Consider the following 16,844-nt stretch of genomic DNA (forward strand, 5'->3'; position numbering starts at 1 on the left):
CATCGTTATTTGGAGCTTAATTATTTCATTGATTTCAAGTATTTTCTAAGGCTTATGTGACAACTCTGAGAGGTGAATCAGCTCTAATGATCTAGATTGCATTAATGCTAAAAATAGATATCTTCTTAGATTCCCTAGACAAATTTCCTCAGTAGGAGTCAGTATTTCTTCATGAAATTTTGCATTCTGTTTGTTACCTTGTTTGTAAGGACAACTCAAGCGAGTTTGCCAAATAATTTCCTGAATAAAATACTCCCTTAATCTACAAGTCCAGAAACTTCATCGAAAGGAAGCAGGCAGGAATAGTTTGACTTGACTCGCTCTTGAGGAAAATTTGTTGGTGCCAGATCTCTCTCCTTTCCTAGAAGTTCTCAAACAAACTTATTTGTTATACTTTGATCTGGAATTTTGCTGAAGATCAATGTTAAGCTTAGCAATATGGGGATTCTGAACTCTTCCTCATTTTTGTAAATCTGGATACACGCCTAGTTTTCTGGTATCACTCATATTCTTACTCTCTACCAAGACTCTTTCAAACTTTTTATCTGCTCTATTCGAACCTCCATTTTCCTATTGTCTCCCTTCATTCTTAGGAGATGGCTTTTTGGTTTACTTCACAGAGAAAATAAAGCCACTTCCTAACATTAAAACATCAAAAACAGGGATCAATAAAATCTACTTTCTCATTGTAACTAAAAAGTTGTTCCCCTTCCTTTCTAATTCCTACATCTGTGTTTTAAATTTATTTGTGTTAGGTTGGGAACCTAATACAATTGAGTATTTCCTTCTGTTTTGTATTTTCAATTTTGTTTTCTCTAATGGATCATACTTTTGAGCTTAAAAGAACTCAGATCTCTCTTATTGAAAAGGAACAAAAAGAAAAATCTCAAGTTTAACTTCTATTGGTCATTCTACATCTCTCTTCCCTTTCACAACTAATGTTTTCAAAAGACATGACATCGATATTCTTTAGATGGTGTAAAAATTTTAATAAAATTCCACAATAATATTGCTTCTCTTCCTCTTTGCTTATACTTTCACACAAACACATATTATCATCCTCCTACCATAAACTACTAGATTTATATAATATTTTTTTTCTTAAAACATAATGCTACTCAGCTTTTCTTATTAGATAGTTTGGGGAAAAAAACATATACACATAATATTCAAATCCCTTCTATTTCTTTCTTATATAGCAGATTTTAGACATTACAAAGTTCAGATACCTCTCAGAATTTGATGATGGTAATAGATCATTCATTAATCTTACCCAGTCAAATCTTATAGATCTCTATGAGGACATATTGCCTCATGTCATCATGTCAAGAAGAAGATATCATTCATGCTCTATGATTACTTTATATATATCTGAAACCACAACTATTTTAATGGATACTTCTTCCTGTAATTTCTTATGCAGAATCTCTCTTCCACTATGGTTTTGATCTGTGTCACACCTATTATCCTTCACAACTTCCATTTAAAGTTTTTTATTGTAAAGCCTTGATCATGCTGGAAATACTTTGTCTTTCAAAATCATGCATTACTATTTGAAGAAGATCTGAGAAACATCCCCCAAGCTACTCATTTCCATACTCAGGCTTAACAACCATTATAGATACATCCCATGTATTTGCCAACCTCTATCATTTGTTCCTGAAAGAATCAATGGAATTGAATAGTGTTAAAGACTGAGTGTTTGCATCCCCCCATTCATATGTTGAAATCCTACCCCTCAAAAGTGATAGTATTAGGAGGTGGGTGTTTGAAAGCTAATTAGGATTAGATGAGGTCATAAGGGTGGAGCCCTCATGAATGGGATTAGTGCCCTTGTAAGAGCCATGAGAGAGCTTGCTTCTTCTGCTCTGCCCTCTGCCATGTAAAGATTCAAGGACAAGTCTGCAGTCTGCAACCCAGAAGAAGACCCTCACCAGAACCTAACCTTGATCTCAGACTCCCTGCCTCCAGAACTGTGAGAAATAAATTTCTGTTGTTTATAAACTACCCAGTTTACGGTATTTTGCTATAGCAATCCGGACTGATTAAGACATGAACTAATTATTCGAATTTACAATGTAAAAATAATTTATTCTTCCTGACTTCAACTTGATTCTAGTGATGATTTTTAGATATATAAATATCCAGGTGCATGCGCACACATATATGCGCGCGCGCGCGCGCACACACACACACACACATATCTGTAGCTGAATTCTGTGAACTCTTGCTGAAAGGTGAAATGATCATTTTGGTAAAATAATCCTTTATAAAAGAGGATTGCCATAAGGTATATAAATTATTGAAGTAATTATAAATATGAAAACACAACTGAATTGCCACTTATTGCTAGATAACAGCATTAGTTATCATACTTTCTGAGCTCATACACATATATGAACATATGCATACATTCATAGTACATTAACAATAGCACACAGATTTAACATATCATCTCAATTAAGATAAATAGTACATTTGGATTTAGGATGAAATATAAGATATAGCAGTCATTTTCTCTCTATTTTAAAAATTAAGACAATATTAAATTAATAAATATTCTTAAATATGCATTTACTTGAGGGACATAATGTTAGCAGCAGATACTTATGAATAGTCCAAATACAAATATTTAAATTAAATGGGAAAAAGAATATATACAACTTATATTTCAGGCTCATATTTATTATCAATTTAGAAATCATTGGTTAAGTTAGTTATACATAAACTGTAGCAATACTAAAAATTGATTAAGTATTATTTTTGTCTTTTAGAAAAATTTGACACTGAAAAAATTTCAATTTATAGCTATACTTTAGCTATATTTTAAAAATTCATTTTTTCATTATCAGTGAACCTTGTTTCTGTTATTTTTGTTACACTAGTCAAAGTGTAACAAAAGTTCTTTACAAAAGAATTATGTATATCAATTACATGACTATGTATGAAGTTCAGCAACTAACCCTACAATGAATAATGCAACTCAAACTTTTATTAGTGTAATATCTTAAACCTAACCAATAATTCAAATTAGACTTTAAAATTTTAAAACATTTAAATATAAAATATAGCAATGATACCTTGGTTATTTCTTCAGTTCCAATTAATTCAGGAAAAAGGTCAAGTTCTATAAAATTAAAAATAAAATTATTAACATTTTTATTCAACTATTTCAGCCTTGTGAGTTTACCTTTGGATGGAAAGAGGAAGAAGAAAAAATAGACAATTAGCTTTGAAAATACAGAATCTCTCAAAATAAAAATTTCAGATTTCAGTTTTCAGTACTATTGAACACTACATAAACCTGTATGAAACTGCATTCAACACTTTCATCTCTATTGTCCACTCCAACTTCCCCATTCCCACCCCAAGTGTGATTGATGCTAAGAAGAAAGAGGGGGACAGTGAAGCTGATATTACTGAGTATAACCCCCCCCATTTTTTCATTGGTGCGGATTTTCTTTCATCCTTAGAAGAGCCGATAAAAGCATAGTTGAGGGGAAATGCCAGGAATTTGGGGGAGAAGCGAAAGGATTTATTTTCTTATTCAGCTACTATTCCTTAAGTTCCTCTTCTGACTGAAGGTCAAATAATCCTTTTTATTCTTTAAATTTGGGCTCATACCTATTTTTACACAGGGTGCTGCCTCAGGTAAAATAGAGAGTGTTTTCCAGCAGGTCCAACCTCAGCTGGCAGCAGGAAGGATGGACCAGAGTGAAACCCTGCCTTCTCCCCAGGGAAACATAGCCAAGGCTAATTGTGCAAAAAATACAAAAACTGGAATCATTTAAGTCCATTTTCCCTGACTAGAATCAGTGTATTTCTACTACATGGATATCTCAATCCTAAAACAAGACCTGTCAGTAAATGTCAGGAAAGATTAGGAGCTGTCTCTCCAGCAAAGAATCTAGCACCACTGCCAATTACTGCAGGGCTCCAAGAGGATTTCTCTTCACTCTTCATTTGAGCTGCCCAGGTCATCAAGAAGATGGGAGACAGGGTAACTCTGAGGGCTTGAGCATTATTACAGTAGTAGCAATAAGCTTACTTATTGCTATTATTTTAGAGAATCTCACTCCATCTCCAAAGTTTCTGCTCTTCACTGTCCCAATGCTGCTTATGTTCTCTGTTTTATGCCTGTATATATTCTCAAAGGAAATGCATATTCTATAGAATTTTCAAAGGCATACCTGAACTAACAATAAAGGTTTATCAAATCCAGGCCTGTTTTATAACAGATATTTTGAGTTTATTTTTATCAGGGAATTTCTAGATGCTCAGAAATTTAAAACTGGAAAATATAGTTATATATATGAATTCTACTTAGAAGAGAATTCAAGTAAAATTTAGAAGTGAGCCCAGCTCCCAAAAAGATTTAGATGAAATTAATACTCTTCATTATTTAGCTATTTCAAGGTTACTTACCCTGAACAATCTTCTGCACTGTAAAAATGAAAATATTCACTGAAAACAATCACAGTCTTATATCTTAACTCTCAATTATTATTATTCTTTCTTGTTAAAACTGACCATGAAGAAGTTTGGAAACTTTTATTTGGATCATTAACGTTCTCCTTTTTCTATTTTTGACTTTATGAAACCCTTTTCCCACCATGTTTTTCATGTTCGTTATTCTTTAGGTTACCAAACTAAAGTGATTCCAATAGTGTCTCTATAACCTCCAAGGAAACCAATATTACATGTGAATTTAAAAATGGTATGCAACTAAACCCTGAGAGAGACAAATAAGAATCTTTAATATGACTTTCTGAAGACTACAATTTGAGAAGGTCATGCATGTAAAACTCTTTAAATTCAGCATGTGAGACAATACATATTTTTTTTGACAATGCTTTCAAGTGTCACTTCTTTTTATGTACTTTTAAAATACTTTAATGCTAATGGGGCAAATCATAATCAAATACTTGTTGGTGATACATATATTATACTGCAGATTTTTCTCTGTTAAATGGCTAGGGGAAAAAAATCTCAAAAATAGTCCATTCCCTTCAACATGCTTAAAACAGTGTTTAAAATTAAAAAAAAAAAAAAAGTGGTCTAACTTCACCTAACTCTATACTTTAAGTGAGTAAAGATAGGTAGGTATAATGATCACATAGAGAACCGATTTCTTTCTTTCAGTTTTCCCTGTGTTAACTGCATTTGATTTATTTGTATCCCTTTATCAGAACATAAATTAATTATATGGAAATATGGTTCTTAATATGTTAAAACACATGATTTTACCCAAATACATTCCTTAAAGAATATCAGTGAGTTCTACTTTAACTGTATTTGCTGTTTATTACAATAAGAAGTAGTTTTTCTTGGGCCCCTTTAAGCCCTAAGGGAAGCCAGTATGGACCCAAGCAGCCCTCTGATCTCTGTTTGTTTCATAGCACTCTCGTGGGTTCGTGCCCCAAGTGTGGGCCCTCGCGTTGGTGAATATAAACCCACTCTGAGGGATCTTAATTCTGGTTTCTTATTAGAATCAAACTCTGGGGCTGCCCAGCAACACTTTGACACCACCCCAACATCCCCCAAATAATCCAGAAGTCTTGCTGAGTCTCTTCGGAAAAATTTTGAATAAAGTAATTTTGGAAGATGGTTCTTATCTTCCTGGAGGCTCGGAAGCCATACATCTAGATCTGAGAGCTCACAGCACACAAGGTCTAACTCTGGTGACTGGCACAATGTCTCCTGTTAAGTTGGCCAGCTGTTTCCTCACAAATAATAACTGATATTTTCGTAGCCACTGGTCTGACTCAGTACATCAAATAGTTCAAAAATTTTACTAGTTTACAGAATCTTTTCACTTCTTTAAAATAGACTCTCTCAAGGCTATAAGAGTCTGACAATGAAGATTGTGAATATATATATTTTTTGAGTGAACACTTAAAATTCATATATGTGTGATAACTGAACAAAAAGTCTTGGCTCATTCTGGTTTTGTTTTGGGGCACGTGTAATGTTAGATTTTTAAAAAAGCATGTTATTAACACATTAATATTCCATAACACAAAAAAGCAACACTGATATAAGTTGGCAAGCAAGACTTATTTAATTGTTTGAAGGTAAGCCAAGTTTCACAGTGTAAAAGGTAAAAAGCAATGTGGACTGTAATCTCTTCAAAGTGTGATTATAAATACCATCATATAATGACACCCATAGCACAGGATGGTACAAGCAAGGTAACGACAGATGTAGGATGATTTCACAAAGACAATTGTCATGCAACTGAAAAGCACACAATAACAGAAAACTCTGTTGATTTAATTCACCGTGAATTTAAATCGAACATATGTAATTATCAAAGTCCTAAAACATGTACCTTAATAATGTCTCTATAACTGTATAATAATTAGCTCTACATTATAGAAGAGAAAGGAACACAATTATTTTAGTTACAATAAAATATATTTATGAATTACTTATTCATAAATATAATTTACTATGAAGTATTTGAAAAAATACATTTCTTTTTAACTTTAGAAAGGTTTCCTTGACCAATTTAAATTGTTTCTGCATGTGAATTTACACACTTATTTTAAAATAGCAGTTCATAATAATATTTAATGGACACTAGTTTATGGTGATACTGTTGTACACAACAAATGTAATTAAAACATACAAGCAATAAATTAATCAAATTAGCCAAAGTTAAATGCACAATTTGGAAGATTGAGGTTTCCTTCACAGATATTGATTATAGTATTTGAAGTCTATAATTGAAAGAATAAGGGCAATTATAAATGACCTCCTTTGTTTCTTGTTAACAAAAGCGATAAGCAATACACTATTTAGAAAACAGCTTATCCAAAACAGTAATAGAACAATTCAATAGGACATATTACAATGTTACTAGGGTAATGAAACTATATGGTAAACAGGATGAAATAGTACTAATAAAAACCATGAAATAAGCAGCAAACTCAAAAGCCAGTGACATCTATATTAGACACATAAATCACAAAATTCACAAATCTTGTAGGTATCATCACACTAAATCACAAGATAGTACTGCTGTCAAGACTTTTACTGTGTTATGTTCACCATAGAAACAATGTTTAACATACTGTAATTTCAGTAATGAACTGAAGATATGTGGATTGAAATGTCATTGCAGCTGTTAAGATCAGAAAAAATGAGTTCTATTTATAAAAAACAGGAAGCCTCCACACTTTGTGTAAATTGGCTTTTGATGAAGATCTTGTTGGAAGAAATAATTAAGAAATAATATATCTAAGTTTTTAATCCTTGACTCAAGAGGAATATCATAGTGAAACACAAATTAAATATCATCTTTTACTAAAATATCATTACAGCATAAAATGTTTTAAGAAACTGAAACATTTATAGAGATTAAATGGTGCATCCACACTAGCATCTTATTTTTTCAAAAGTGTCCCGATCCTTTGAATAAATAGAAATTAAGTTATAATATTTATTATTTTGTACAAACGTGAAAGTGTTACAAATGATATAAAAATGTTGTACTTTGTGCCAATATAGATTCGGTCCAAAAGGATCACTCCAAAATCACTTTTGTAGAAAATAGACATTTGATCTGTTTTTTTTTTTCATATGCAATAAACTTCTCAAAAAGAAAAAAGAAAAAACTCAGAAAGTTTAAAAATTTTCCACAGTGGATAAAATAAGAAAGAGCATAATATAAATAGCTAACTAATTATTTTTCATAAACTGAGAAATTGTTTCATGTACAGGAATTGGAGTGTTATAATGAAACCAAGATAGTAAAATTAAGTGAATGTATTCAATATAATTCATATCCTAAACACACAATAAGATTAGAGGAGACTTTTATATGCCCTATTTCATCAATTCACATATGATACTCTCCAACATGGATAATGTTTTACTGCCCAAAATGTCAATTTGAGGATGGATCAATATGAGGAACTTTGATGAGGGGTGACATTCAATGGAGGAGTATATGCTACAGCCATCAATATTTTAACTTGGGAAATATCTTGGCAAGTTTTGTAGCTTGTGGTTTGGAAAGATACATCATTTAACATCTAATGCTCTGACATATATTCTTTAACTTAAAAATTCAACTAGTGAAAACAACTATGATGAGGGAATCAATGAACACTCTCATAATGGATTAAAGTCCCTGCTATGGGACTTTGTATGGACCACAAAAGCAAATCAAATACATATCAATTTTATTTCCATACTTAACACTGGATTATTCTATAATTAGTATAATTTGTAACCATTCATTTCCATTAAAAACTTGGGAAAATTTTCAGTGAGTAGCCTTATGATAGGGATGATCAAAGAATATTTACATTTATGTCTGTATATATGTATATATGTTTACATAGACTTTTGAATATGCATATGCATGATGTGTATGTATATCTATACATACACAAATACGCATATATACATTCATACATATATCATTCCATTCTAATACTTCAAAACTGCTTAAATTAACAAAAGGAAGACTTTAATTATGTAAATCTATAACTCATCAAATTATGATAGCACGTTATTCAATTATTGCATATGCTTTGAGATCAAAAGATTTTCCCATAATACTCAGAGAAAATGCATGCAAATAAAATAGAATTAGCAACAACTTTTTTGTTTTGCTCTTGTGAAACAGTACTGGCAAATCAGCTAAGAGGAAAGCATTCTCACTCCTCAGCCAAATTACAAAAAGGAGATAAAAATATCTGAGATAACCGTTGAGATGCTTTGTATAGATACTTTAAAGTACCTCATATGATCTTAGGATCATGTACGTACTTACTACAAAATACTTTGGGGGCTGAAAAAGGAAATAAACACAAATGAAACCAAATCTTCATTATCCAAAAGAAAAGTCTTAATGTTTCCATAGCTATTTCATTTGATGACCAGACATTACAATAGGTTTTGCTGTTCTTACTTTACGAATGGATTATTTTGGTATTCAGAATAAATTTACTAATTGTACTGCACCCTATCTGCTGGATAAAAAATGGGTTCCATGTATTACAACTTACCTAGTGATCCCAACTAAAAAGAAAATCATTTAGCCTTTTGGCCAAAAGAATATACAATCAGAAAGAAAGCACCAGTGCACCTAGTGATTAAACTAGCCTCTTTTATTTAGGTAATTTAAGGTTTATCAGGTGGGCACTTACCAGACTCATCAGAAGGCATATCGACAATCAGCTGGTCACTGTATTTCCCATATAAGCCATTAGTGCATATAGCTACTATTTGAAGAACATAACTCATGTTGGGTAGCAAATTACTGAGAATAGCACCCTAAAAGAAAGATGTCAGTAATTATACCAATGTGTTATTCTCAAGGAGTACTAACATACTAGACATTTGTCCTTAGAAAACATTTTCTCCTTTGTCAATGGAAAATATTTACATTTTATCAACCTAAGAAAAAGTTTATGCAATGCTAAGTTGAACAACTTTCTAAAAAACTAGGTATATTTTGCTTTTTAAAAACCAGATTTCATTTTAGAAAGTTTTATTTTTAACCAGAACACTTAAAATTCATAAATGAGTATCCAAAATGACAAGTTAATATTTTATATAAATAAACATGTAGCACTTGCAAAAAACAAAATGTAAAGACACGATTAAAACCAATTTATCTCTTTATCTTACCATTATATAAGCCAGACAGTAAAAGAATTATCTTCACATCATTACAAAATGAAAAACAGTATACTCCCATAAATTCTACAAATTTCCCAGTTCACTGTGTCTCTGTTGTAGTCAACTGAATTAAAAGGTTGCTACAAACTCTATTTTGCCCACACAATATTCAACACTGTGATAACAAGGACAGTTTTATTTAAACACAGGCTTCTAGGGCATGCGGAACTCTGTCTGAATGCAGAGTTCAGTGTCTCTGATCTGCAGTGGGACCTTCCTAGAGCCTTACCTTGCGGGGTTTCCTCAACTAAACTCCAACTATGGGCAACACTTCTCTACCAAGGCAGAGTTTATTACTGACATGCTCAAGGCACAGAGGAAATCTGTATTTTATTTTCTTTCGTTCGTGTGCATGGGTGGGGAGGAAGAGCAGGTTGATCTTTCCTAAAGGTTAACTGTATTGTGTCCTGAAAGTTCTGTCTCAATTAACTTTGCATGTACTACTTGCAAATTTGGTGCAAAAAAAAAAAAAAAGGATTTTCGAGATCCTCTACTCTGTTTTACTTGTGCTGGTGTAGTATGACGGAGGAAATAATACACGATGATATCAGAGCATTGAGATTCCAAGCCTAATTCTTTCCGTAACTGAGATCACAGTTAAGGAATATAACTGTTCTTGGAGGCTTTTTATTTGTTAAAAAAGAAGCCATGCTAGATGATCTCTAGTTCCTAAGTCTTCTACATGTGTCTACTCTATAATATTGTTGGCAACGCTGTGGTCTCCTTGTAATTCAAAGCATAAATAAGAACTTATTATAATTCACTGGAAGTTCTGACACAATCTAGCATAGCTTCTGCTTCCCCTCCTCCCCACTGGAGAGGGTCATACAAAGTCTAAAGTAATCTAAATATGCAATCACTTGTAAGATCTTACCTTGAAAATTAAACTATAATGTTATCAAAACAAGAATCAATTGATCTAATAGTTACCAAGTCTTGATAGCCATCTGTCAAAAACTCATGCTTGGTTTGGTCTTCTCCCTCTAACTGCTGGTACAGAACTGCAAACTTCTCAATCATGGTATCATAAACGACTCGAGGTCTCTCCCACGTAACAAGAAGGCTGGTATAATTCTCTGGGTCAGCTTGAACATTTTCTGGTTCTGAACTACAAACTTCAGAGAGAAAAGAAACATTATTGATACAGCCTTCAGCCTCTAGAATTTTAATGAGTAAAACAGGTTTCATGAAAATATTTGTTGTGTTTTATTTCAACAGAAGGTAAAAAGTTACACTTACCCACTGTGGAGCTTTTGCTTATGTCACTTCTGTATATAAAGTACTTCTTCCTTCCTACCTATCTCAAGTTCTACCTTCTCATTCAGGGAGGGTCTTGGTCAAATGCTACCTCCTCTGTAACTCACGCTCTGATCTCTGCTGAAATGATCTGTGTTATTTTCAGTTGTCTGTTTTGTTTCACTACTATTGGATTAATTGCATGTTCTCTTATATTATTTCTTCCTGAATAGATCTTAACTCCTCTAGCAGGTTATAAACATAAAAACCATAGCTTTTTCATTTCTGTGTTGACTAGAACACTGTCTTGAATATATTTGGCATACAAATTCATTTTTAGAAATAAATGAACAAACGATATCTTCAACTTTATGGTGCCTTTATTTCTCTTGTTAGATCCCTGACAAAGATATTCATTTTGGGATGAGAACTTCAGTTATAAAAGATGGTCTATTACTGGACATTTTGTTGACAGAAAATCCTTGAAATAATTTAAAATTTTCAATAGAGAAAACCATAGTAGAGCAAATACAACTATCATTTCAGTGTTTTTCAGATTTGCTGACAAAAATCCCACTTTGGCATAAGAAATTAATTAAGAAATTAATTTCAGGGAAATAGAAGATTTGTTTGTCTTATCTGAAAAAATAATATTTTGAAAAAGTTTCAGGAAATTCTTAAATTCAAACCTATGCTGGGACTGGTGCCAACAATTTAGTCCCATTAGAAAGAGTACTCTGATATTTTCTGAAATTCATTCATAAAATGATTGTTTTGACTAATTGTGAACATAAAAATGATACAATTTTATGATGTTGTGCAAATGAAGCAAAGTAATAAATATAATCTCCTCATAGGCCAGACAGGTTTGCAAAAGAGGAGAGAAAGGTCACTAAGGTCAAAGACTAATCTATATGCTCAGGGAACCTGAGTTTTGTGTTCAGAACATATACTCAAAGTTACAAAGCCACTGGATGAGATCATGACGTTGATTTAGGTCACCTGATCGTCACTGCTACAAAAGCTGTTTCAAGGACTCAATGAAAATATGCTTCAACAACATCAGAATGTGACCAAAAAGGCTTTTTTTCCCTCTATCCTCGTCTGTAGTTTATCTCGTGAACACAGGAGGGCACTCAAAATCAACAATTGGCCTTATAAATTGAAACAAAATTTACATACAGTATTTAGTATTAGCAATTTTAGCAAATGTATGCTATACTAACAATATGATATGAATGATTAAGAAATGTAAATGTATGCTTTATATAAATAAAGACAGCTGTAACTTTATATGAGTTAGAGACAAGATTTATCACTGTAAAACTTATGATGTTATTTTTTTGTTTATTGAGAATTTGGGGGCTATCCTTTTAGGAATAAAAAGATAGTTCTTTCATTACTAAAAAAAAAAAAGAAGAAGAAAGAAAGAAAATGAATTTAGAATAAGAAAATGTATTCTAATTTAGCTCCAGACTACATTACTCTATCTAGTGACACTTCTACTAGTGTCCACCAGATGGCAGAAGACCATCAAATCATCTCAAAAGTGCGCTACTCACATAAACTGTCATTGGAGGAACAGGATTGCCTCAGTCTTGCTTCTAAAGATTCCCAAGTCCATTTTCAGAAGGTCGAAAGTGATTCTCGGCAGTATCATTTGTAGATTTTGTCCTCAAAAAATCAATCCCAGCTTTTAGAGAGTGGGAATGATTTAAAGTGAGCTATTCTGTTCCTCACAAATGAAACTATCTTAAAATGCATTAAAGTTTTATGCAGGCACACAAAACATAAAAATTGCTTGAGAAAAATATAAAATTAGCTGAAAAATACAAAGGACTACTACCTAAATAGCACAAATTTCTTTGGTTTGATGTCTATGTTTATTTTGACTTAATAATAGAAATCACAGATGCTTCATGTTTTAAAGATCAGCATTTATATAAACTAGGATTCTAAAAAGGAAGTTATATTTGTCCTGACCCTGCTTAGCTTCTGAAATCAGACGGGATTGGGCTTGTTCAGTGTGGCATGGCCATAGACTAGAAATGTATTTTAAAAACACTCCTTTTGTTTATTGATAATCAATAATTTAGTAATAGGTTATAAAGCTGAAGCTAAATCTGAAATATAGGATTTTATGAGAAGAAGATATAGACTTTAGAATATATTCAAAAGAGAAGCCTGTACTTGTGTATATAGTCCACGATTTTGTCAAAAGGTTGTCCTTCTATAAGGTAGAACTGGATATTTAAATAACAATCTAGTTAATTCCACATACATACACTACTTGGTATTCAAACACAGGGCTGGGTTACTACCATGGAATAAGTTATTAATTTGCACTAAATTTTCCAGGTTTTCCTTATGTTTCTTATTGAAATTAGTTTAATTATTTTATTAGAAGGACCCATATTCTATAAAGCATAATATCTGGATTTAAAACAAAGAAGTGTTTTCCAGATCAACATAAATTCCAATACCAAGTACAACCTACCAATTGATATAATAAAATAGTAACAAAATTGTAATTTCTTTGACTATGGAGAGTTCAGAACTACGTTGAGGTTCCACCTCCTTTGTCAGGGCTAAATTGTGCTCCCCAATTCCTTTCCACGAGCCATGTGTGATCTGGGTCACAGTCAGCAACTCCTTAAGGAATGCTGGCCTGGAACAGAAACCTGGTTCTGGGAAGTCCTGGACTGTGAGCCAGGCTATGACAAACCTGTGGTCCGTGTCAAGTCACACAGAGGACAAGTAAGTGTTTCTACAAATGCCAAGGATCCACGCATATAAAGAATGAGGATGTAGTCTCCTTTTCCAGGGTGCATTAAATGTTCTTACTTAAAAACTTATTTTTAACATTCGGTTCTCATCGCCTTGGTTCTAGGCACTCTTGACATAAAAATAAAGATGGATCTGTCCCTGCATTTAGGAATCTTCTTCCTCTGACCCTTATATTTAACAAGCTATGAAGTGTAATGGGTGTTTTAGTTTCTAAGTCTTAGACTCCATTTATAGAAGAATGCAAAATAGACTTGTAAAAAAATTGCCATTTTGATCAAATTAGATTGTGCTTTTTAAATTATACATTTTCCCACTAAGAATTGTAAAAGTGTCACAAACTTTCAACTGACACAGTCATTTGTCCTCTTACCACTCATGAAAACTTATATGAAGAATGAAAACAAAAGAATTAATAAGCAAAGCATGAGAAAAAAGGAAAATGTGGAAAAAAATGAAAAAAAAATTAATGAAGATGTACAAATGAGAAGAGCACGACAAGTGTTTGGCTGTCCTTTAGCTGACCAGTCTCTCAGCTAAACACGAAAGGTGATGCAGACAGCCTTTCTGGAGAGCTGAGTTTCCTTCTGCCTTTGCCCTTCTATGTGCCCACCTTGGAAGAAGGGCCATCTGCCCTGAAGGGAAAAAGTCCAGTCTTAGCTTCATGGTTTATGAGTAAAAATGTAGATAGAGGTGAAAAGACAGAGTGGTGATTCTTGGGCAGTGGCAAAGAAAATGTCACAATTACCTAAGATGTCACTAGGTTTTACCCAGTTATTTTCCATTGACCCGAAGTTTAGTGCAGTTTAACGCAACCCATGAAAGAAGTACTTTGTGAATGCACATTGATAAATCCACCACCTCCTTGTTTGAGGTTTATGAGCCTCATTTGAAAAAAAATATTGAGACAGGTACTTTGCAAACTATTGTGAGAAGAGCTTAGTGATTCACAGACTCAGAATCAACCAACATTAAGGTTGTGATTCCCCCTCAGGTAGTAGCAGATCTTAATGTAAATATTGCCACAACTGTTAAAAATAATAACTAGAACTGATCTGTCACTGTTTTGCATCTCTCAAGGATTACATCATTCGCTTGAGATTAAATAGCCAACAGAAATCTCTCAAATTCCTCTTAATTCAATCAATCTTCTCTAGAGATACCCAGTAACTTTGCCAACAGCTTGATTTGTAATACAAAATCTTCTAAGAAGTAAATAATCCTCATGTCACTTTTCTGCATATGGCTAGAGATCGTTAATGTACACGTGACCTTAATGAATGCTATTTACAACTACTGACCTTCAAGAAGGTGAGTCTGCTGATGTATAATTCATTGTGACATTTTTGAAGGAATTATCGAAAATTTCTAGTAGCTCAAATACAACATTAGGGTATAAAGACACTCGTTTCATGCTAACCTGCCTTGAAAAGCATTTAATATTTTATCGGGTTTTTTGTTTTCATTAAATATATTACAACGCTAACAAATGAGATTTAAAGTGCATTTATAATTTTATTCAACAAATGAAAGCTTTTAACATGGAAAACTTGAATAGCACCCCATGGTTGCTGTGATAGTTTCCTTCCCGTATATACATATATATATATGCACACACAAACACACACACACACACGCACACATACACATACACACACTACAATAATAGTAATATAATTCTAGAGCACATTATGTTCAAAGGACTGTTCTGATTTGCAAACTTTAGTTCATTTAAAACTCACAACAACCCTACGAGGTGGCATTTTAACTCTCTTTTTATAGGTGAAGAAACTGAGGTTTAGAAAACTAAGTAACTTGACAATTTTTATATAACTAATGAGTACTGGCACTGAGGTTTGAAACCAAACGCCTACTGGACTTTAAAGCCCAAGCTTTTTCCCACTGTACTTCAAGAGGCCCCTGATTCTTCATGGGAGAATCTTCTAGTGGGCTAAGAAGGCAGCAGAAAGGCATCTGGTACCTGGAAGGCATGGGATAAAGTTGAACTTTACCTACTTTACATTTGTGCTGTTTTTAGGGTTATTCGTACATATTTCTTATTATCTAAAGGACAGCTTTTACTAACTCCTTCTAGGGCAAATGGTTCTAAAAAATTCTGAGATTCTTAGAAGAGCCAGTGTCCAGTTTGTGATGCCAAAAAGAAATGCCTTTCTAATAAATGGCAGCTCCACATAAAAAATGCAACAATAGAGAATTGAAATTCTGGTAAAATATGCATTCATGCATAAATATTTATTGAACTCCTGCTATGAATATAAAAGTGAATAAAGCTTGATCTCTACTCTCAAGGAGTTTACATGGATATACAGACTCCACATGGTTTTTGCAATTATTTGCAATATATTTTGCAAAATATATTTTTCTACAATGCATTCACCAACAGCAGAATTCTGACAATTTTCATGCCAATTCTTACTTTTCTTTTGGTCAAAATGAGGATGTTAGATATTTATAAAAGAAAAATATATAAATATAAGCTGAATGTCCAAAATTGAGTAATTAATTTAATAATTTCTTAATTTAGTAAGTTGTTATGATTATACAATGGAATAGTATGTAAAGAATGGTGTACTAGCAATATATTTATATCATTAAGTAAAACAAATTCAATAAACAAATATATATAGTACAGTTTCATTTCTGTGACAAATAATAACATATTCTTAATTTAAGAGAAAGATCTGGAAGGATATTCACCAAAATCCTAAGTTATCTCTCTGTAGTGACATTATAGGAGATTTTTATTTTCTTCTGTATTCTTATGTGTATCTTCTACTTTTTAAAAGTTTTCATGTAATCGAAACCTATTTTAAGATTAAATTTAATAAACAAAATACTGAACGTAAATATAAACTCAATGCCTATTTTCAAATTCAGTTCAATAAAGTAGAAAGGAGACAGTGTATCAACTAAGAAAAAAAGTCACAGGAATATGCACATGGCAAATGGTAATAACTGCTTGTCGAACGCAAATACTCATGATGGAAAAAGCAAGAATTCAATCATTCCGGTTTGTGAAAAAAGCTAATACCACTTTTGTTAAGTTTAATGTCATTGAGGTCATCAGTTTTTATTATAAAATTATGTACAGAAGTTGTATTCTTTTA

At 32.6% G+C, this 16,844-nt stretch overlaps 1 protein-coding gene across 4 annotated transcripts in view; it reads right to left on the reverse strand.

Moving 5' to 3' along the window:
* The window catches only part of PTPRZ1 (protein tyrosine phosphatase receptor type Z1), a 162,564-nt gene that overhangs the window by 42,529 nt on the left and 103,191 nt on the right, over positions 1 to 16,844 (reverse strand). For all 4 annotated transcript variants that reach the window (XM_039860686.1, XM_039860689.1, XM_039860688.1 and 1 more), the window contains exons 9-11: positions 10,627 to 10,811; positions 9,162 to 9,288; positions 3,081 to 3,127 (exon numbers count right to left, since the gene is read on the reverse strand). In XM_039860686.1, coding sequence (XP_039716620.1) covers positions 3,081 to 3,127; positions 9,162 to 9,288; positions 10,627 to 10,811 — 359 coding nt within the window. The remainder of the gene's footprint in view (positions 1 to 3,080; positions 3,128 to 9,161; positions 9,289 to 10,626; positions 10,812 to 16,844) is intronic.

This window comes from Pteropus medius, unplaced genomic scaffold (genome assembly GCF_902729225.1).
Source record: "Pteropus medius unplaced genomic scaffold, Ma_sr-lr_union100, whole genome shotgun sequence".
NCBI classification, from domain to species: domain Eukaryota; kingdom Metazoa; phylum Chordata; class Mammalia; order Chiroptera; family Pteropodidae; genus Pteropus; species Pteropus medius.